General features: G+C 33.1%; 1 protein-coding gene across 2 annotated transcripts in view; it reads left to right on the top strand.

Annotated features, from left to right (window-relative positions):
- The window catches only part of SPINK5 (serine peptidase inhibitor Kazal type 5), a 74,326-nt gene that overhangs the window by 9,618 nt on the left and 41,209 nt on the right, over positions 1-23,499 (top strand). For both annotated transcript variants that reach the window (XM_023227018.3, XM_023227017.3), the window contains exons 5-10: positions 12,577-12,704; positions 15,036-15,099; positions 15,989-16,116; positions 17,941-18,004; positions 21,127-21,254; positions 22,588-22,675. In XM_023227018.3, the coding sequence (XP_023082786.2) occupies positions 12,577-12,704; positions 15,036-15,099; positions 15,989-16,116; positions 17,941-18,004; positions 21,127-21,254; positions 22,588-22,675 (600 nt within the window). The remainder of the gene's footprint in view (positions 1-12,576; positions 12,705-15,035; positions 15,100-15,988; positions 16,117-17,940; positions 18,005-21,126; positions 21,255-22,587; positions 22,676-23,499) is intronic.

Raw genomic sequence — 23,499 nt, 5'->3', positions numbered from 1 at the left:
ATAACATCCATGGTCTAACAACGCTGACATCTTTCTTGACAGTATTAGCCAAGAACATCTGAGAACCTCAGCCTCCATAGTAAACATAGTCTACTAAATTATTTGCCTGGGATCAACCAGTCTCACTTTCAAAACAGTAACAGACATCACAAAATTGATCAATAATTGGAAACTCTTTATCTGTAGCAAAAGAGAGCTACTTTTACATTCTACAAAATCTGAAGTGGCAACTTCATATGTGTCTTACTTGCCACATTCAAAGAGCGGCTCACTTTCTAACATCCACTGTCCTCTTCCTCCTCTGTCTTCATCATTAAAAAATGATATATATATGGTGTTTAAAAACATAAAATATGAAGAAATGACAAAAAAGCAAAATACCCACAAACATACCGATTTTAACAAACCTATCTAAAAAATATAGCTAGTTAGATGTTTCCATATGTAGACACAAAAATATTGAATTTTAATCAAGTAGGAGTTTTAAAAAAATAAAATCGCAATCTTAAGAAATAAAATTACTCTTTGTTAATATATTATGCCTGAGTGACACACACACACACACGCACGCACACACACAAACTGTAAAAAAAAAAAAACCCTCTAGATAAAACTTTTATAGCGATGTGGTTCACTACTTAGGAAACTACTTACATAACTAAGTAGTAACTTACATTAAGTTAAGGCAGTTAACATTTGGCTGTGTGCCTTTCAAATAAATTCTGTCTACATTTTTCCTTGTCTCTGTATTTAAAAGGATTCATCCAATTATACCATGTGTTTTTTCTTGTTGTTTTTCTCTCTACTGTAAAACAGAACAATGTGTTCATTTTTTCTACTTAGATTCTTCCCATCAAAAATCAACCCTGCTACTCACTCTCAGAATAAGGTGCTCTGCATTTCAAGGAGTTTCCTCCTACAGACATCCTCTCACTCTCTCTTTCATCACTAATTTTCTTTTCACTAGTATGTCACCCTTTCATTTCCCAACTCTAGTATTCCCTCCATTAACAAGTCTTGTTGGTACTGCCTCCAAAGTCTAACTCCTTTTCTCCATTTCCATCCCTACCATCTCAATCCAGTCATCCATAATTTCTGATCTCTGGTGTTTTGGTACATGCAAAGACTTGTTTTTTAATTGATGAATTCATTCATTCAATGTTTCTCATGATTTAGGTTGCCAACTTTATAGAATATTAAGTTCACACGAGTGTATGTGTGTGTTTCTGAGGTCTCTCTTTTTTCAGATTCATTTACTGCTTTAATAACTAGTATGATAAGTCCCCCTTCTTAGTTCATGTTGTTAAAAACTGATGGACCTATGCATAGATATATGGTTCCCACATATATGACATGTTAGAAATAAAAATAACTGAGTTTATAAAAACTTCATCTTGAATTTGGTAACCCAATGTGTTTAGAGATACAAAGAATTTGTAAATTAATTTGGGTAAATTGACTTTTTATAGTATTAATTTTCTCAACTCATGAGAGTAGAATAGTTTATGAATAATTCATATAATTTTGATCTACTTTATAAAATTTGTAAAATATTCAGAGATTTTTTATAATTTTTGTTAATGTTTTAAAATATGTAAATCTATTACTATTTTGAATATATTTTGCTTTTTATTGTATTTTATCTGTTTATTGCTGATATGGACAAATTCTATTGATTTCTTCATGTTAATCTTATGTCAGACAAATTTGTCTTTGTTCTTGGTAGTTGATCATATTATCTACATATAACGAGAGTTTTATAATATTCCTTTCAATCTTAGCACATCTTTCTTTCTTTTCTTATATAATTGGTAAAGGATCCAGACTTCAATAGTTAAATACTAGTGATAGTAATGAACATCAAATAATCCCCTTGTCTCTTCATATTAGAGGGAATATCTCTAAAGTTTCTCTATTGAGTGTAATATTTATCATAGTGGTTTTTACCTATACACTTTAGCAAGTTTGGAAAATTCCTTTCTATTTTTAGTTTGCTGAATATGTATTGCTTATTATTAAAAGTCTTTTTTGCAACTATTAAAATAATTTGATTTTTAGTCTATTAACATAAATATATGAATATAGTTCTTAATGTTAAACTATTATTGTTTTCCTAGAGTAAATCATACTTTATAATATATTTAAAATAAATTTCTGAATTTGGATACTAACATCTTAGTTAGAAAATTTGCAATTATATTCTTAAGTAAAGTGAATCTCCACTTTTCTCTTATAAATTATTCTTATCTGGTTTGGGAATTTACATAAAATTATCCTAAGGTTTAACACTTTAGGCTATGACTAAATGAGGTGGTCAGCAGATCCTCTCCTCAGGAAGCAACTATGAAGCTAGACATAATTGACCAAAAAAAGAAAAACATTTTAGCAATCTGAAAATTGATCAGTAGCCTGTACCAATCTGAGAATCATTTGTCTTGAAAAACTGCTGACTTTAGGAGTAAAAAGAGAGGTCTGTGATGTTCTTGCTCAGGGATATTCCCATTTCACCCCCTGGCTTGGTTGGCATGGAGGTTCTATACAGGAAAGGGCACAGATGTCAGCAAAGGCATTGCCATTGTTGAAGAAGGCTAACCTAATTTGGGGTGATGAGCAAAAGCCGTACCCAGAGGTGTTTTCAGTGTAAGTGATAATCTTCACCAAGGGTAAGGAAAATGACCTGAGGCTGCAGTCCTAACTGAAGCAAGGGTACTCCTGGCTGAGTCTTCACACAAGGTTGAAAGAGCCCAAAGAGGGTCAAGAGATTCGCAAACTCCTAACTGACTATAAAGCTGTGCATATCCACTTAATAGACACAAAATGTCCCAGTGAGAAGCAAATGCTGGGGCAGATATAAAAGTGGCCTGAACTTTGCATGCCCTCCCCTATAGACAAAGGTCTATCTGAGAGGATGAAAGCATTGTTAACTTGAAGTATTTGAACACAAACTGTGTTAAATCCTTAGCTGACCACTAAGCTACAAAAATACAGGGGAAAAACGTAGGAAGCCAGGCTTAAAAATTAACTACGATAAAAACTATCATAATTTTCTTAGCAGCACATCAGCAGTTGCAATTATGAGAGAGGAAGATTTCAAAGGCTTAATCCAGCCACAGAAGCAAAAAAAAAAAAAGAATAAAAAAGTAGTGAAAACAATGTTTAAAGAAAAAATTGTAAACCTGAGCACTTATCATCTAAAACGTTCAGTTTTTATAATCAAAATGTTCAGTTTTTATAATCCAGGTCAGTGAGATTAAAAAAAAGTAACACCAATATACAACCCATACTCAAGGAAAAAAATTAACAGAATTTGTCTTTAGCTGTGTACAGATGTTAGGTTTGGCAAAGACTTGAAGCACCTATTAAAAATGTATTCAGGATACCAAAAAAAAACCATGTTTGAGGGTTCACAAGAAAGTATAACAACAATGAATATGCCAATAAAAACTTTCAATGAAAAGATACAAATAATTTTTCAAAAGACCCAGTGAAAATTCTGGAGTTGAAGGGCACAGTAACTGAAACGAAAAGTTACATAGAGAGGCTCAAAAGCAGATTTGTCAATCCTTACAAAAAAGAATTACCAAACTTGAAGAAAGCTTAATAAAAACTAACAATGGAAATACAGAGACAAACAATAGATAAGAAAAATCAACAAAATTATACACTTTTTGAGACAGCAGCAAGTAAGCCAACATATGCCTAATGGGAATACCAGAAATAGAGGTGAGATAAAAAGGAATACAAAAATTATTTGAAGAAACAATGGCCTAAGATGCTTAAATTGGACGGAAAAAATTAATTTTAACATTTAAGAAACTCAATATACCCCAAATAGGATAAATATGAAGAGATCCACGTGTGGCTCATCATGATTAAAATGCTGAAATAAAGAAAAACAGAGAGAAAATTTAGAAAGTGGCAAGAGAAAAATGACACATCCTATATACAGGCTATATAAAATTAAAAGCTGGCCTCTCATCTAAAATAATGAAGGCCAGAAGGCAGTAAAATGACATGTTCAAAATGCTGAAAGAAAAAAGATTAAGTAATATTCTGTATTCTCTAAAAGTATCCTACAAAAATTAAAACAAAATAAAGATATTACCATACTAAAGAAATCTGAGAGAGACTTTGTTTTTAACACAAACTACCTTAAAAATAATAAAGAGGGAAGTCATTTAGCTGAAAGGAAATAACTACCAGATGGTAGCTTGGACCCACAGACAGAAATGAAAAGCACCAGAAACAGTGAAAATTGCGTTAATCTCTTAGCCTTTTTAAAAGAAATAATCTTAATATATAAGGCAACAATTATAATGCTGTTTTGTCAGGTATATACATATATGACAACAATAGCATAAGGGGTGATAGAGAAAATAAAGCTTTATTAAGGCAAAGTTTCTATATTTTACCAGGATTAAGTATTATTCTGAAGTAGTTTGTAATAAGCTAAGGTGCATATTGTAATTACTAGAGTAGCTACTAAGAAAATAACATACATAATAAATATATGATATCAACAAAGGAATTATAAAGGTGTACTAGAAATATTTAACCCAAAACAAGGTAGTAGTAGAACAATAGAGAAGCAAAAAAGGACAAAAACATATTGAAAACAAATAGAAAAATAGAAATGTAAATACAACCATATCAGTGATTATATTAAACATAAATGGTTTGAACATCCCAATCAAAATGCAGAAGCTGACAAATAATAACAAAGGAACTATAGGCTGTCTCCAGTAGATGCTCCTTAGATTCAAAGACACAAACAGTTGAAATGATAAAAGATCGGTACCATGCTAAGTTTAACCATAAGGGAGCAGGATTGGCTATGTTAATGTGTGATAAAATAGACATTAAGGCATTATTAGAGACAAATAGGGATATTTTATAACTTTAAAAGTGCTAATACATTAATAAACATAACAATGATAAATGTATACACACCTAACAGAGGTTCCAAATTTATATAACAAAAAATACTATAATTAAGAGAAATAAAAAGAAGAATTCAAAAATAATTGCTAGGAATTTCAATACTCCACATAAAATACTGATACAACAGCTAGACTAAATATGACCAAACAGAATACTTGGAGAATACTATCAACTAATTCAAGCTAAACTGAAATAGAGAGAGTGTTTCTACATGGATTGTAGAATATGTGTTATTTTAAAGCAACAGAGGAACATTTTCAGGATACACTATATACTGAGATACAAACATAATAAACTTTAACATATTAAAATCATATATAGTATGTTTTTTTTTTTTTTTTTTTTTTTTGCCACAACAGAATTGAATTCAAACCCAACAAGGAAAATGAATCATGAAAATCCCCAAATATTTAGAAATTAAACAACATGCTTCTGAATAATTGATGGGTCAAAGAAACAATCTAGGGAGAAATTGGAAAGTAATTTGAATTGAAAGAAAACAAAAAGACAACAATTTAAGACTTATTGCACTCATCAAAAGCACCTTCTAGAGATTTAAATGGCTTAATCAGAAATAAGAGATAAAATTCAATAATTTAAACCTCTACCTTAAGAAGATTAGAAAACGAAGTTTAGCAAACTAAACCCAAAGCAAGCAGAAGAAAGGATATATAAGGATTAGGGCAGAAATTAATAAAGCACAAAACATACAAATAATAGAAAAAATTAATAAAACCAATGTTGGTTCTTTGAAAACATCAACAAACCTGACAAACTCTTAGTTTTATTTTGCCTTCAAGAAAAGAACAGAAGACAAAGATTACCAAAATCAAGACTGAGATAGGAGACATCAGTATGTGCCCTGGAGAAACTACAAGGCTTATGATGAATATTATGAAAAATATTATGCCACCACATTAAATAACTTAGATGAAATAGAAAAATTCCTAGAAATAATCAAATTATTGAAAATTGACTCAAGAAGAAATGGAAAATCATAATAGACTTATAGTATAAGTAAAATAAATAAATAATTAAATTTAAAAAATGCCCAAGAGCAGATGACTTCATTGGCAATTTCCATTATATACCAAAAGGAGAAATAATATGAATCCTTTACAGATTCATTCAGAAAGAAAAGGAGACACTTTACAGCTCATTATATCAGTCCAGCATTATTCCGATACAAAATGTAGAAGATATCACAAAAGCAGAAAACTACTGACAAGTATTCTTCATAAACATAGACAGAAAAATCCTTAACAAAACATTGGCAAAGTGAATCTGCAATATGAAAAAGAAAATAAATCATTACCAAATAAGAAGTATCCCAAGAAAGCAATGTTGGTTTACGAACAGAAAATCTATTAGTCTAATACACTATATTAATGGAATAAAGGGCAAAACCACATGATTATCTTAATAGATGTTGAAAAATCACTTATGAAAATCCAGCACTCATTCAAGATGAAAACTCATACAAATGTCATCAATAGAAGTAAACTTTTTCAGTCTGTTAAAGCACGTCTGTGAAAAATCTACAACTAGCATTATAATTAATGGTTAGAGAATGAGTGCTTTGCCCTTAAGATTGAGAAGAAAGCACAGGGTGGTTTACTGTCACCACTACTATTCAACATCGTACTGGAGGTTCTTAGCCAGTATAAGGCAAAATTAATTAATTAATTAAATACATTTTTTATTGGAAATGAAGCAACTGTCTTTAATTCCAAAACATGATACCATATGTGAAAAGTTCTAAGGATCCACAAAAAGAAAAATTACTAGAACTAATAAATGAGTTTAGTAAGATTTCAATGTGGAAGATTAATAATACAAACTCTACTGTATTTCTATATACTAGCAATGAACAATTTGAAAATTTAAATATTAATTTCATTCACAATAGCATAAAAATGTAGAAATAAATTTAACAAAATGAGTACAAGACTTATACACTGAAAACTATGAAATGGTGCTGAGAGAAATGAAAGATCCAAATAACTAGTGAAATAAATAGTCCATGTTCATAGATGAGAAGACTCAATATTGTTGAGATGGCAATTCTCCCGATATTAATCTATAAATTCAACATATTCCCAATCAAAATCTCATCAGGCTTTCTTTTTGGTAGAAGTAGAGCAGTTGATCCTACTATTTATATAAAAAATATTGGGACACTTAACAGTAACTGAATTTAAATTTTGTTATAATGCAATAGTGATCATAACAGTGTGCTATTATTTCAAGATAGGCATAAAGACTAGGGGAATAGAATTGAGATTACTTACTTTTATGGTCAGTTAATAGTTAACCAACATGTCAAGATAATGCTGAGAAAATTGAATATAGTTAATTTTAAAAAACAGAATTTTACCTTATATCATACACAAAAATTAAATTTCATTTTAGTACTAATTGTAAAAGCTAAATATATAAAACTTCTCAAGTAAAATATAGGAGGAAAAAAATCATGAACTTGGGTTAGGTAGAGCGACTTCAGATATAAAATCAGAAGCACGATCCATGAATACAAAATTAATAAAATGAAATTGTAAAAATTGCCAATTTGTGTGCTTCAAATGACAACAGGAAGTCAATGAAAAAGCAAGTCATAGACAGGGAGAAAAAATAGTCACAACTTATAAAGTAGGTAAGGACTTAAATCGACAAAATATAAAAACCTCTTACAACCTTATAAGGAGACAACTCAATTAAGTATAGATATTACACCAAAGATAATAAGCACATAACAAGTTGTCCAACACCATTTTTAGGAAAATGCTATTTAAAACCACAATGGGGTATCACTACACGTACCCACTAGAATGACTATAATCACAAAGACAGAAAATACAAAATGTTAAGGGTGTGGAGAAACTGGAACACATATGGATAGAACGGGGTAATATACAAGGTTACAGCCACATTGGAACACAGTTTGAGAACTTCTTAAAAATTTAAACAGATTGGCCATATGATCCACAAAAGTCAGTGCTAGGTATTCAGTGAAGTGAAAATACACGTCCATAGAAAGTCAGGCATGTGAATATTTATAGCAACATTTTTTAAAATAGTCCTGAACTGAAAACAATCCAAATGTCCACTGCTGGATGGATAAACAAAATGAGTATATTTATACATTGAAATATTATTCAACAATAACAAGGGATGTGCTACTGACAATTTTGCGGTATGGATGAACTTCAAAAACACTATGCAAAGTGAAAGAAGCTAGAATTAAACAATTACATATTTATAATTCCATTTATATGAAATGTCCAAAAAGGGCAAATTTACAGAGTCAGAAAAAAGTTTAATGATTGCTTGAAGCTGGAGCTGGGAGCTGGGACATACTGTACAGAAGCACAGGGGAATCTCGTGGGGTGATGAAAATATTTTAAGACCAGATTCTGATGATGGTTGTACAACTCTATTCATTTACTAAAAATCATTGAATCACTTTCAATCACAGTAAATGGGTGACTTGTATAGTATGTAAGTAATACCTCAATAAAGCTGTTTTAGAATTTTATTTTTCAGTTTATATAATTGTAACTACTTTGGAACGATTTGTACATTACTATTATTTAATACAAGTTTTCCTAGACCTTCAGAAAAATAGACTGTAAATCTATTGGGACTGAGTTATTTTGGGGTGGGAATATCTGAGACCAATATATCAATTGGATTAATGTTTATTGACCTGTTATAACAAAGGTAGTTATGTTATACTTTTTTTGTAGTCATATATCCAATTTGGTTTTCAAGTGTATTAGCATACTGATACTCATAAAATGTTTTCATCATATTAATGTCTCAACATTTATTTGGTTATTTTTAATTATCATTCCATATATTTTTACTTTTCATATTGCTTTTCTCTTTGGTCAGTCCTACTAGAAATCTTTTATAACAGGTTTTTTGATAATATGCTCTGTTGTTTCTGTTTTCTATGGTGTTAATTCTTGCTTCTTTATGTTCGTTGCTGTTTATTTTACAATGGGATTGAGGAATACTTTAAATTTAATTTTTAAAAAATTTCTGACAAATATATTTAAAGATATTAATAATTATGTATCTCAGGATTTATGCTTTAAGTATTTCTATTTATCATTATTTTCCAAACACTTCTTAATTTCTCTACCCCAATGTTATTTAGTAATAGATTATCTAATTTTTAAATATGTGGAACTTTTAAATATTTTATATTAGCTTTTAATTTTATTAAATTTTGGTCAGATAACATAAATAATGTAGTATTGATTATTTGTTATTTCTTAATACTTTGTGACCTAACAAATATTCTGCTTTTATGAATGTTTTATATATTCTAAAAAAAATGTTTATTTTCTGCTTCTTGGCTGTAGTTATCTATAAAAATCTAATGGCTTAATATTCTTTTTATTTTACTTAATATGTAAATTTCTGAGAAGTGTTTGCTTAAATCTCTAACTTCAGTTATTGATTTATTTAATTCTATTACATTCTATTTGTATTGTTTGACATATTTAAAGTCTATATTATTAGGTGAATATATGTTCATGATTGTTATACTTTCTTGTTCTTGTTCTTATCTTTTCTTACTTCATATACTGTCCTTTTTGTCACTTATGACACATTTTTGGACTAAATTCTAATTTTTAAGTGTTAATTTGCTGCATATGTTCTCTTCTTATTCATTTTTGTCTTGTATATTTTTATTATCTTATTGTTTTGATACTTGCATGCCTTTTAGTTTTAATTTTTCTCAATACATGGGTTGATTCTTTTTTAAACATCCAGTTACCTATTGTCTCTTAATTTTTAGGTATAGCCCATTTGTATTTATTGTTATTTCTGTCATAGTAAGACTTGGTTTTTTCATTTTAAAAATATTTTCAGTTACTATACTTAGTAGTTTCTTGTTTCTAGCTTTTTTTGGGTGGTGATTTACTTTCGTTCTTATCATGACTATCCCTAAACAAACAGCCATTGTTTGATTATTTATTCTATTGCTAATATCTGTGTCTGTTGTCAATATCTTTGTCTTCTCTCCAAATGTATGTTAATCTGCTCTCCATATATTTTCTGTAAACACAATTTTGTTATTAACTTGATTTTAGTTTAAAATTCTTATTGCTTTTCTCTCTTTTATTCTTTTTGTTGTTGTTGTTGTTAATTATAGAAATCGTTCCTTTCTTCAGGTATTTCTTTCTATATTTATTTCCTTTGTTTGGAGACTTCTAATTCTATTTTAGATGTTCTTTAGCGTTTCCTGTTTTAGAAAAATAGTTTCTTATTTCCATTGCCTTCTAGGAGAATTCCTTGATCTGATCATCGGGTTTACAGGTTCATTATTTATTTGTACCTATCCCATCTTTATTCTTTATATTGCTAGATTTATTATCATTTGAATATTTTCCATATTCAAAATTTCCACTTTGTTTTTCCTTTAAAACTTGTTTCTTGCTATTGTTTTACATTTGTTTATGCAGATATCTTCTCTTATCTCTCCACAGCGTAGTTAGACTTGATAAAATATTTTTCTGCCCGTTCCAATGTTTCTACTTCAATTGATACATGTTATTTAGTATATTCTATTTTTTAGTTGTCAGATATACAGATATTTTTATTGTAATATTCCATAATGGCTGTATTTATTTTTTCTGCTAAATTCAGTTAGGTCATGTTCAATGTCAAGCTTCAGTATGTAGCCCTTCCGGTGAGTATAAGGATAGAAAAGAGATAAGACCCAGAGCTGGAGGTTCTGAATCCACTCTTTTCAACTCTAGTTTGCTGCCACTTCACAGGTCGGGAATCCATGGTAAGCTCTCAGGCATTGTCAACATTAGGAAGAGGTGTTTTCTGTAGGTTGTGATTCACCACCTAGGGGTTTGGAGGGAAAGGAGGTGTAGTCATAAATCCTTGCACCTGTTTTCATCATCTCTCAGCTGGCCTTTTGACTTGCGCTGTCATTCCCCTGTCTACACCTGTGACCTAGTTTGTACATTGCTGTTGATTTTCTGGTTAAGGGGGATAGTAGTGATTGTTTTGAGTTAATTACTATTTGCTGCTATATCTAAAATAAGCCCCATTTTGATCACTATTGTATTTTTCTGTTTATTTTTGAAAGCACTTACTGTAATCTATAGTTGTTGTACATATCTGTCTCTTTCTATCAGAATGTAAGCTCCTTAGAATATGTATTCCATTTTTTTCCTCTCTCTCTCTCTCTTTTATTTTATTCTTTTCTGTGGCAGCTTCACAGTCTAGAAGAGTGCTAAAGTGTAGCTAATGTGTCATAAATTTTGTGGAAAAATGAACAAATAAATGAATGAAACAACATATATGGCCACTGTTTATCTTATGTTCAATCTATTTTTAACTTCTTTCTAAACATATCAATAGTGGAGTATGTTCTTTAGCTTTTCTTTTCTATTTTCAGTTCTTTTCCTTCTAGATAAGAGCTTCTCAACCTGATCTTCTGTATCCTACTTTTATTCTTTATATTGTGTGATATACTGATTCATCATAGGTCTACATTCTAAGTGTTTCATATTTTTCATTAATATGTCTTTATTTTGACAATGATGACATGAAATTGTATTTTGCAATGTGATATTCTAAAGAAAAATTATCCAGTTTTATTATTTGGTTTTAGATAAAAGTTAAATTCAAGTTAACTCTGTATCTTTTCTAGCTAGATCATTTCACAATAATAAGTTGCCAAATAGTGTTTCATAAGAATTCACTTGATCCTTACTGCAAATCTGGAATATAGGTAGGGTATGAATTTCCATTTTTCTGATGAGGAAAGTGAGGTGCAAAGAGGTGAAGTGAGTGGGTGGCAGGTCTGAGACTTGAACACTAGTCTTCAGTTATTACTTTGTGCATTTGTTTTTCTTTACCATTAAGTTTGTTCCTAAGTATATGTCAGGTTATTAGAATAGAGATTTGGGCTTTCTCCTTCCATACCTAAAAGATGTTTAGTTTTCTTGGCTTGTCAGTAGAGAAAACATTGAAAACAGCAAAAACAACAACAATAAATGGTTCTGTGCCAGGCACTGTTCCAGGTGCTATACATGAATTAACATATTTAAATCCCTATATAGTCCTGAGAGGTTGACGAAATTATAACCATTTTGCAAATGAGGACACTAAAGCAGAGAGGTGTTAAATAACTTGTCCAAGTCCAACAGCTTAAGCAGCAGACTTAGAAATATGAAACAAACAATCCTGCTCTTAATTACTCTCCTAATCTATAATAACAGAAACTTTACTGTAGTTTATAGTTTACTAAGAGCTTTCATATCCATAATCTACTGGGCCTCACTACTACTCTGTGGAGAAGGCAGGCAGGATTGGACAGACAAACAGTATGCCAAGTTTCAGAGCAGTGACTTGGCCTACTTTGCCCAGACAGCAAGTGGCTGAAGTGATACTGAAATTCTTTCTTTTGAAATCTAATTTTACCTCTGTCCTTGGATCATGCTTTATTGCCCATAAATTTATTAGCTCACTATAGCCTTCATGATATGTTTTTTCTTCTCCAGCAATTTACATTATTGTGGGCTTAAAATGTTAATCTATTTATACATCTAAGAACTATTTTGTCTCTTATATTTTGATGTTCCTTGATCATGTCTTTTGCAGCTGAATTGTGATGATTTTAAAAAAGGAGAAAGAGATGGGGATTTTATCTGTCCCGATTTTTATGAAGCTGTTTGTGGCACAGATGGGAAAACATACGGCAACAGATGTGAACTGTGTGCTGAGAATGCGTGAGTATTCTCTGAAGTCGGCTTTCTCCCTAAAACATGTTCTCTCTATAATTATATGACACAGTTTTTCCTACAGTCTTTAAGATAACGATTCATTGTGTGGGAGTTAGCCATTCCTAAATTATTAGTACCACTTCTTTTACTACTCTGAAGACAAATAAAGGTGTATAGCATAACACTTTATATTTTACAAAGCACTTTTATGTATGATTTATCAGATGGTTATCACTTCATGAAGTAGACAGGATAGGGAGATTATACATTATATGTTCATAATCTATAAAATATTATAGATTTTATATTTAAAATGTATAATAAAATATAGATTTAATATAATAAAACAGAGTTAATATTATAATAAAATATAGATTGACTATTTTATAATCTATAAGATATAGATCATATAATTATAATATATAACAGAGTATAGAATACATTTATGTAGACACACATACATATATATGTATATATATACATACATCTATCTATCCATCATCTATCATGTATTTGTTTATGTATGAGTAAATCCTTTTTCACAGAGAATTATTTCATCATCAAATTATGTTTATTAAGTGCTTAATAACATGTAATATTGGCCGGGCGCGGTGGCTCACGACTGTAATCCCAGCACTTTGGGAGGCCAAGGCGGGCGGATCACGAGGTCAGGAGATCGAGACCACGGTGAAACCCCGTCTCTACTAAAAATACAAAAAATTAGCCGGGCGCGGTGGCGGGCGCCTATAGTCCCAGCTACTCGGGAGGCTGAGGCAGGAGAATGGTGGGAACCCGGGAGGCGGAGCTTGCAGTGAGCCGAGATCGCGCCACTGCACTCCAGCCAGGGGGACAGAGCGAGACTCCCTCTCAAAAAAAAAAAAAAAAAAAAAAAAAAAATGTAATATTAAAGTAGATAATTGGGACTTTCAATATTAAATTTCTTCCCATTTCTAAACATTTACCAAATAGCTAAGGCATCTTACTGTCCTATATCTTGTCTGTATTTTGTTCTTTCTCTACCCTAAATGCTAGGTTTGGTTATCAACTGTCTTCACCAACAAGGTGACATACCTGCTTTGCAGGTTCTGGCTTGTGACCTCAATCTTGAATTGTCTGGTCTTAAGGCTTTGCAAATATAAAATCCAATGTTTATATAGGCTAATGAGGGATATTATAATTATTCACTTTCTGAGAATAATTATATTCTGGTGGGAAGTTCTGTGATATTAAGATATCAAGCTTTAGCTCTCCTTGCAATAAATATTTTCAGCAAAGTAAAACTGCGTTAAAACACTCTCATCCTTTGCATGATGGTATTTTCAGAAATGCACTAATTTATGTCCTCAACTCTCAACAAGGGTCAACATAGAGAATCAGAAAACAAACACAGATATATGAAGAACATACAGATTTTTATCAGATATATATTGTGTAGCACAAGTATGAGCATGCTATATATTTAATTCTTACCGTGTCTTTATGTGGGGAATCCCCTTATAAGTCTTTAAATCTCTGGTCCAGGTGTAAGTTTCTCTCCCCTAATTTCTGGTATATTTCTTTGTACTATGCAATGAGAATCATACTTCTCCTTGTGTTGTTTTCCTCACAGCTCTGGCTGCTAGGAGGCTCTATAATAAAATTGAAAATTTGATTTTTATAGTGCTCCGTCAGCTGATATCCTTTGAAATAACTTTCTTTCTTATCATTTTTAAATATTTAGTTTTTTTCTTTATGTTGCTTTTACTAAATTTTTATTGTTTTACAGATATTATCATTGTCATTCGCTTTAACTTTTGACAAATTAGGAAATATCTCTTACATTTGCGGTTCTGTGTTTTCAGATATACTTTAAAGGTCTACTAGACTGAACAAAATTAATTATCAAGACTTTATGTACTTTCCATGAAAAATAAAATACTAGTCTTCATAACCCAAATAAAGAGTAGTATAATGGGATGTTACGTAATACAAAATTTGACTTTGTTTATTTAAAACAACAGAGTTCCTTGGGGACTGAGGGGTATCTATTAGGCAGTTACAAGCTTTACTTTTCCCCATCTTCTGATGTGGATCCCTCCTCTAAATAAAGATTAAAAAAAGATTGCTGTAAATAATACTTACAAGTCTGAATCTTTACCATCTCTTCCATGTTAACTACATTTCTTTGACTTTACGTTATAAACAGTGGTTTTTATTAGAAAAAGTAATGAAATAATACTATGTGGCAGCTGTTTTTGGGAGCAAAGGATAATGACAACACAATGTAGAGCGGTTAGGTTTGAATGGTGGGAAGTTCTGTGATATTAAACTGCTGTGTCTACTAACTTTTGATTCTAGGAAAACCGGGTCCCAAATTGGTGTAAAGAGTGAAGGGGAATGTAAGAGCAGTAATCCAGAGCAGGTGAGGTCAAATGTCAGTGTGATGGGAAATACTGGGAGGCTAACTTCAAATAGGAAGTAGGTGCTCTCTTCTTCCTTCTTAGGTGGGAGCCTTGGAAGGAAGTAATTCTTGCTTTATGTGAAATGGAATACCTAGTACTGCCCACTAATATGACAAAGCTAATTATAGTCTCTGAAACTGGATCACATTACTTTGGTGGTTAGACCTTTCAATCTATTTCTGCTTTCTATTAAAAAGAAGAAGAAGAAGAAATAAAAGGGAAACTACATATGCAGTACACTTCAGTCACTTAGCCTGAGTTAAAACCCTAGCAGTGTCACTTCCTGTTCGGAGAACTTGGACAAATTATTTAACCTAACATGAGATTTGAACTAAATAGATTTTTTTCTATGACACAATTTTGTGAGCCTGTGATGGTAAGGAAAGGGGAAGGAAGAAAGGATCTCATACATGTCACACTTGTCTTCTTCCAGGTGAATGATTTTCCTAATTTTCAAGGTCTGATGCCCTTTTTATAAGCTTCCAGAGCACCTGAGGTTACTTCCACCAAGTCATTTAGCATCATGCTATTTTAAATGTCTCTTTTTATCACCTAGGAGATTGGGAGCAAGTTAATGGCAAGGACTGGGCTCTGTCTGAGTTCTGGCACACAGTGGGTTAGCTGTTTACTAAATAAATGAATAAACAAGTAAAAAAGTCTTTTATTTAACCACATGAATTATAGAGTTCTTACTGAGCTACATCTACACATGAGCTACATCACACAGCTGGTACTGCTCTAAGTGGCCCACAGCAATGTCAGCGGGACTGAGTTCTACAACATTTCTGAAAACCGTGTTATCAGCAATACAATCTTGGTAACTTTCCAGTTCTTTTCCCTGTTCTTCAGGATGTATGCAGTGCTTTTCGGCCCTTTGTTAAAGATGGAAGACTTGGATGCACAAGGGAAAATGATCCTGTTCTTGGTCCTGATGGGAAGACGCATGGCAATAAGTGTGCGATGTGTGCTGAGCTGTTGTAAGTAGCATCTTCCCCTGGTGGACTTGATGATGATGCTCTTGGTTGCTGCCCTGACAATCACTCTGCAGGGAGATAAAATCCTTTTCATGCAATTCTTTGTCTTTACAATGTAAAATAGCCTTTCTCACAGAATGGCTTCTTTTCTTTTTCTTCATATCATTGATTGAAGTTTCTTAAAAGGAGAGAATGGGGTGGTCATGTTAGTTATTAAATTCAAGACTCTTATTTCTTTTAAATTACAGTAATTTGAGAAAGCATAGTGTTTTATAAGGCACAATATTTTAAAATTTAGAAAGCACTTTCTTTTTTTTTTTTTTTTTTTTGAGACGGAGTCTTGCTCTGTCGCCCAGGCTGGAGTGCAGTGGCCGGATCTCAGCTCACTACAAGCTCCGCCTCCCGGGTTTACGCCATTCTCCTGCCTCAGCCTCCCGAGTAGCTGGGACTACAGACGCCCGCCACCTCGCCCGGCTAGTTTTTTGTATTTTTAGTAGAGACGGGGTTTCACCGTGTTAGCCAGGATGGTCTCGATCTCCTGACCTCGTGATCCGCCCGCCTCGGCCTCCCAAAGTGCTGGGATTACAGGCTTGAGCCACCGCGCCCGGCGAAAGCACTTTCTTATGGAATGATCTAGGTCAGTCGTTTGACATCCATTGCTTCATTTGGGCATATGTAGAGACCCTTCCTGAGTAATGTGAGGCTAATTAAAATAATAATAGTAATAATGCCATGTGTCCAAATCTATTTATTAGTTTAAAAGGTGGAACACGAATCATTAGGAAAGGAAGGACTATTGGGTTAATCTTTATCTGAGTGCCTGGCAGTGCTTGGACATTGAAGAGGCAGATGTGGGTAAGATCTAATTAGTCTTTCATATTCTGGCTGTTAAACAATGTTTAGATTATCTAATTCATGTGCCAGCAAGCCTTAAATTGCCATATTTATATCACTGGAACTTTACTGATTAGTAAACATCACACCTGCCTTTGAAAATTACAGTTAGTCCTTGTAGAATTCAAGGACACGTCCATTCAGGTTTATAAAATGGTGATGACAACTGGTTTCCAGACAGGAAATCAGCCTGATTTCCACTTTCTTATCTAGGAGACATGTTCTCTCAGTTTCAAATCTGTCCTAATTCTGTGTTTTTTTTTTCTCTTTATGCATTACGTGAAAAGGGGAATTTGACCTCTCTAACTCCTCGTTTCTTCCTCTGGGGAACTGATATAGCCACACCTATCTCCAGGATGAGATGCTAATCAAATGATAGATGTGAAAGGGGCTTAAAGCTCAATTCAAATGTAGCTTTTATTAACAACTTAGTATTTTTACATGAAAGCAAACAAATACTTTACAAGACATACAATGTTATACTCAAGGGTGTGGATGGCAATGCCTCAAACGCTCAGTTTGGTTTCACCCTTGTCACAGCGTTATTTTAAAGCTCTTGGTTCTGCCTGTTAAAGGGAATTTTCCTGACAATCTTCTGTTTGTCAATCAAGGTGTCACACCCATTCAGTTTTACAGAACAAAGTTTCTAATTGACTGTCAGTGAATCAGTTTCACACCCTTTCTTACTATAGGCAAGAAAGCTAATTTACAGAAAGCAAGTTTCCCAGATCCACTATTGCTGTCTTTCTGCCTTTTCTTATCTTTGGCAATTTCTCTGGCTCAGGCATTGAAGACAGGGAAATGCTTGTCTCTTGTAAGTGGATCATTTTCAGCAAGTCGTAGCAGAGGGTATGAAAGTGTTTAGCACAGGACTGAGGATACTGAAAATATGATTGAGTCATAAACTGACCAACTGTTTACTTTTCTTAACAGTTTAAAAGAAACTGAAAATGCCAAACGGCAGGGTGAAACTAGAATTCGACGAAATGCTGAAAAGGTAAAATGACTCACCAACACAATTTGGTTCTTGTGGTCATAAATATTAACAAATTTATGCCTAAACCTTTGAGTAATGAAATAAAGTCATTGTCTTTTATTATTATATATTTTTCTTAATATCAAAATTCCCCATTGACTGTTCCTGGAATATTAATCATTAGATTCAGATTGAAAACAGCATTTCCTACCTAAGGCTCAAAATGTGCAATTTCCACCCGTGTTTCTCCAGTCCTCCAGCCCCCAAAAGAAGGTATAAGATAGAAAGTTTATACAAACCAAATTCTGCTTAATTTCTAGCAGCCTTCTTTTTGGTTTAGTGTAAACCTATTTTACTCTTAATGAATTGTTTAAAAATGGCAATATAATATAAATTAAACAGGAATAATTTTAAAATAGTGACAGAGTCTTTTAAACACTATATCCACTAGTACATTTTATGTGTAATTAAATTTACAGAAGTTGAAGGTATTCACTTTTCCATTGTGATGATTCTGTTCAGAAAAACCTGCACTTATAAAGGTTTTGGTTCTGCCTAAAAAAAGAAAAGACAAATTTTTAGATTGTGTTTTTAAAAAGTCCTTAAAATTATTTTTTGAAATTACTTGATAATTTAATTATTCAATCTAGTATAAAAAGTTTTGAATAAGCACTTTAGGTAATACAGCCTGGATTTCTTAAATAACCTACTTTCAATGAGAGGGATAGTAGTTTCTTTGCTAAATGGCTAACCTTTTGTTGAGAAGTCAGAACACCTGAGTTTTAACCTTGGTTTTTGTCATGCTCTGGGTGTGGGAGACTAAGTAAATAATCATCCTGGGCCTTAATTTCCTTGTCAGCAAAATAAAGAGGTTGGATAAATGACCTGAATTTTACCTTCCTGTTGGACTGTGATTCTACATCTTGCACACTTTTGTGCGAATACAAGTGCACTCCTTTTTGAAGATCGTAGGGCTTATGTTTTCCTAAAGGAAGAAACAAGACCACCTTTTGGTAGTCAAGAGCTAGCCCTTCAGTTCATAATGCTTATTTAATGAAGCAATGCTCTCACCCTAAATAGGGTGTTAAAGGTTTACATTTAGGAAAACTAAGTAGAACCATCTACAGTTTATGCAACACTTGCCAAGGATTGAAAAGGAATTCTTTTGTGGTGGTTGTTAAATTTCAGTCTAAAACTTTGGGTCATCCTGTGATAGTTAACATTTTATTGCTTCGTAAACACAGAGAGTTGTTTTCCTTTGTTTTTCATCAGGTCTCTCTGTGCTTCCCTCTTCCTCTCTGTGGCTAGGGTCATTGTTTTGGTGGGGTCACTGGGCATGATGGTGTGAATAGGACTGCTTTATTGTGATGGCTCAATATGTTCCCTATAATTAACTTGTCACTAGGTGGCATACACAGTGTTTCTTCAGAATCTCCTTGGATGAGTCACAACTTATAAACTGAAATTATCATTGTTTCTTTTATGAGAATCATTGAGCATTAATTTTTTATGCCGTGCTATGATTATCAGGTGACTGTCTTCTGCGTCTCCATTTCTAGATTGTTACAAACATGAAGTTTGGAGCACATCCATTGCTCCTCCAAAAATAAATATCTTCTTAATAGGAAGCAGTTAGGATTCTCTGTTAAAGCATCCCAATGGAAGTTGATTTTTTTTTTTTAAAAACCAAAGAACGCTAGATTTAGAAAAGATCCTACAGAGCATCTGTTCCAAAAACCTCATTGTAGAAGTAGTAACGTTGTGTTTCCAAAGGAGAAGGGACTTTACTGTGGTCTCCCAGTTGGGTGAGAGGCACAGTGGCCCAGGTCATTTGACTCCTAACCATGCTCTTTATGCCCATGTTTTCTTGCCTGAAATGGAATGATGAAGGTCACACAGTTGAAAAGAAAGTTATAGACCAAGATTTTTTGTAGGTCATATTATAGTACTATATCCCACCACAAAATGTTTAATGACGTAGAGATCCCCAAGCCTAGAGTAGCTTAGAGTATCACTTTTTTTGTAAAGTTTAGCCCTCATCACATGGTAGAGTTTTCAAAACACAGAAAGTAGCCTGAAAGTATTGAACCAAAGCATCAGGAAATCTGAAAACAAATCTTTCTTGGATTTTTTTTTTTTGGGGGGGGTGGGAGAGTCACTCCTTTTTTAGCTCTTCTAAATCAGTATCAGTCTTGATGATCTATCCATCTAAGGTGAGGGTGAAAGGAAATTAGATCTACTCTCTCTCTGCAATGTCAGAAATGATCATGGATAGAGAAGGCAGAATACACAAAAATTATCCACAGATCCATAGAGAAAAGCAACTAAAGTAAATGTAACACTGTTGGATAGCATCTTGTTTCTTTATACTTACAAACTAGGTTGAATTATTCTTGACTTGATCCATATTAAGTCACTTTTAGACATCTCATCTTCTCACAATTGTGTGTGTGTATGTGTGTGGATTTGGCTGCTGCGTTTTGTTGTGTTTGTGCTGGAAGCTCATGAAAGAGACCCCCGGAAGCCTACTGATTTGAAAGTTAAAAAGAAATACTCAGTTTTAATCCAAGAAAACTCTTGATCAGCCTTATTTTTTCCAAGGCTCTTTTTTACCTTATAATAAACATACCACATAATGCATACAAGTGCCAAGTAGTTGACAATATAATTACTATTTCTTAGTAGTTCTCATTCATATGTTGTATGTATTTGCCAACTTCTAGACCTGATGTTTTGTGGTAATAAATCTATTATAAAGTTTCTAGATGAAAAAGTAGAAAAATGGTAAATAAAATTACGTGTTGACTTGATGTGGTGGTTCACGCCTATAATTTCAACACTTTGGGAGGCCAATGCAGGAAGATTACTTGAGCCAAGTAATTCAAGACCAGCCTGGGCAACATGATGAGATCCAGTCTCTACCAAAAAAGAAAAAAATTAGCTGGGTGTAGTGGTGCATGTCTGTAGTCCCATTAATTACGAAGCTGAGGTGGGAAGATCTCTGAGCCTAGAGGTTAGAGACTTCAGTGAGCTATGATCACTCCCCTGTACTCCACCCTGGGCAATACAGCAAAATCCTGTCTCAAAATATAAAACATCCTGAAATGAAATGAAGTGAAATAAATATAATTGTCTTTTCAAAGGATTTTTGCAAGGAATATGAAAAACAAGTGAGAAATGGAAGACTTTTTTGTACACGGGAGAGTGATCCAGTCCGTGGCCCTGATGGCAGGATGCATGGCAACAAATGCGCCCTGTGTGCTGAGATTTTGTGAGTATAGAAGCAGTTTTTTCAAAGTGACTCAAAAGGTCGAAGTGTAGATTGATTGGATTGATGAGTAAAAATAACTCTGAAAGGAAGCTTTATTGTTGAGAACCATTTAAGCAGTTTTATGTCCACAAATCATAATGCCACCTAGTGAGTAGGTGCTACTGATGTTTGTCTATTTCTGAGGACAAATGGATTCCATTTTCCAGTTGAAATATTGACTTACAACATACTTCTTAACATTCGCCTGTGACCTTTGTGAACCTCTTTGTGAACTAATTCTAGTATAGAATAGGGGTAAAAGCAGGTACCAAGACTTTGATTGTTTTTCTTAAGTAATTATCCCATAGTAACAGTGTTGATGGAACACTCTTAGATACTTCAGGTTTACAGATTAATTGGATTAGTCTTATCTTTTTATCTGGGACATATGACCTTGGGAGAAGGGCAGATCTCACAACATGCAAATTATCGCATTTATGAAGATATCTTAGATGACATCTCATGACACTTCCGGCTTCTCGAGCTCTACAAGCCCTTTCCTGTATCCTGTCCTATGCCAGTTCCTCCCAGTCTTGGCCAGCTGATGTCCCCTCCTCTTGTAGATTACATTTCAGATTATCTTTCCTTGGATAAGAACTCCTAAAGTCCCTCCCTAATTGAAACTAAATTCTCATAATCCTTAGTAATTGTCTTTTATAACCACCATCACAGTTGGCAATTATACAATTATTTTTCCAAGTATTTGTTGACTTTCAGTCTCTTCTACCAGCCTCAAGAACTACAAGAGGGCAGGGTATGTGTTTGTATTATATACTCCTGCATACCCAGGGCCCAGCCAACGCATGCTCAAAACACTATAATTACACACTAAATGATGAGTGAATGAATGAATGAAGATATGAATGAGGATCCCCCACTCTCAAAAAGCTTAAATTCAGTAGCAGAAATAAACCATGGACATGTGCACATATTTATATATTGCAAAATAGAATAAAAACCGTTGCATAAAAGAAGACTATTCAGATACAAAAACACAGCAATACACGTAGAGCTCATTTGTATTTGGGACCTGGAACGTCTTCTTCAAAAAGGTAGAATTTAAGCTGAAGAATTTTAAATTTCTTTTAAGAAAGGGAGATGAGAAAAAAGATCATTTAGTGGAAGGAAATGGTATAATGGTGAAATTAAAGGGTCTTTTGGGGGATTTGAGGTGTTTTTAAAGTGTTTGTACTAAAGCTCAGGACAACTTAGATATTTTTCCATCTGTACCTAATGACTGTTTTGTAACATGAAGATCAGAAGCCTCTCTACTCATATATTTTATTTTTTCCAGCAAGCGACGTTTTTCAGAGGAAAACAGTAAAACAGATAAAAATTCGGGAAAAGCTGAAGAAAAAACTAAAGTTAAAAGAGAAATTTTGGTGAGAATCAGTTTGATCACTCTAGTTACAACTTGTGTGTGTGGGGTGTGTGTGTGTGTGTGTGTGCAGGGTATGTGTGAGTGAGAGTGCATATTATGTAGTATGCATTTTCAATATTGTTTAATATTTTCCACACTACTAGTAGGTTTACTGGAAACTAATTTATAGTTATTGTTTTCTGAAACTTAGATTTAAAAATTATGGCATTACAATTTCTAGCTGTGTATGGAGGAAATTAATCAAGTCACATTAATAATATAGTTTTGCACTCGTAAATGTAGGTGATATATCAAAACATTGAATTCAAAGTGTGACATGTATTCTTTGATGTGTGGTAGCTATTGTGAGGGTATTTATTTCAAAAATAATATCAATGTTGAATTTTAATGTGCTTCCTTTTAAATTATACTGTGCTCTGCTTTCTAAGCATCTTTTAGCTAGTCACCTGACTGTTTTTCTGCTGCTACCCTCTTAGTTCAGACACTTAATAGTTTTCTTTTGCATTGATGTATTGGCATCGTGCCTGGTCTGTACACTGTCGGTCTCCATCTTTCTCAATCTTCAAGATTTAATTCATCCTCCATGTTGTTTTCATATTTCATAGAATATGAAAACAAAAAACTGTGGTTCCACTAGTCAGTGATGCTATAAAATTCCAATGTTTGAAGATATTCTAGAGTATATTCAGACCATTTCACTTCCTATAGAAACCCTAACTTATTTCTTGCAGACAGTTTTCCAGACTTCTATGATGTGCAGTCAACAGTTCTCCTAAGTAAGCCACTCCATCAGGCCACCTTCTTCCTGTATAACTCCTTCCTCCC

The sequence above is a fragment of the Piliocolobus tephrosceles genome, chromosome 4 (genome assembly GCF_002776525.5).
Source record: "Piliocolobus tephrosceles isolate RC106 chromosome 4, ASM277652v3, whole genome shotgun sequence".
Taxonomy (NCBI): Eukaryota; Metazoa; Chordata; class Mammalia; order Primates; family Cercopithecidae; genus Piliocolobus; species Piliocolobus tephrosceles.
The sequence above is the reverse complement of the archived record's forward strand: the minus strand, read 5'-3'. Positions and strand labels throughout refer to the sequence as shown.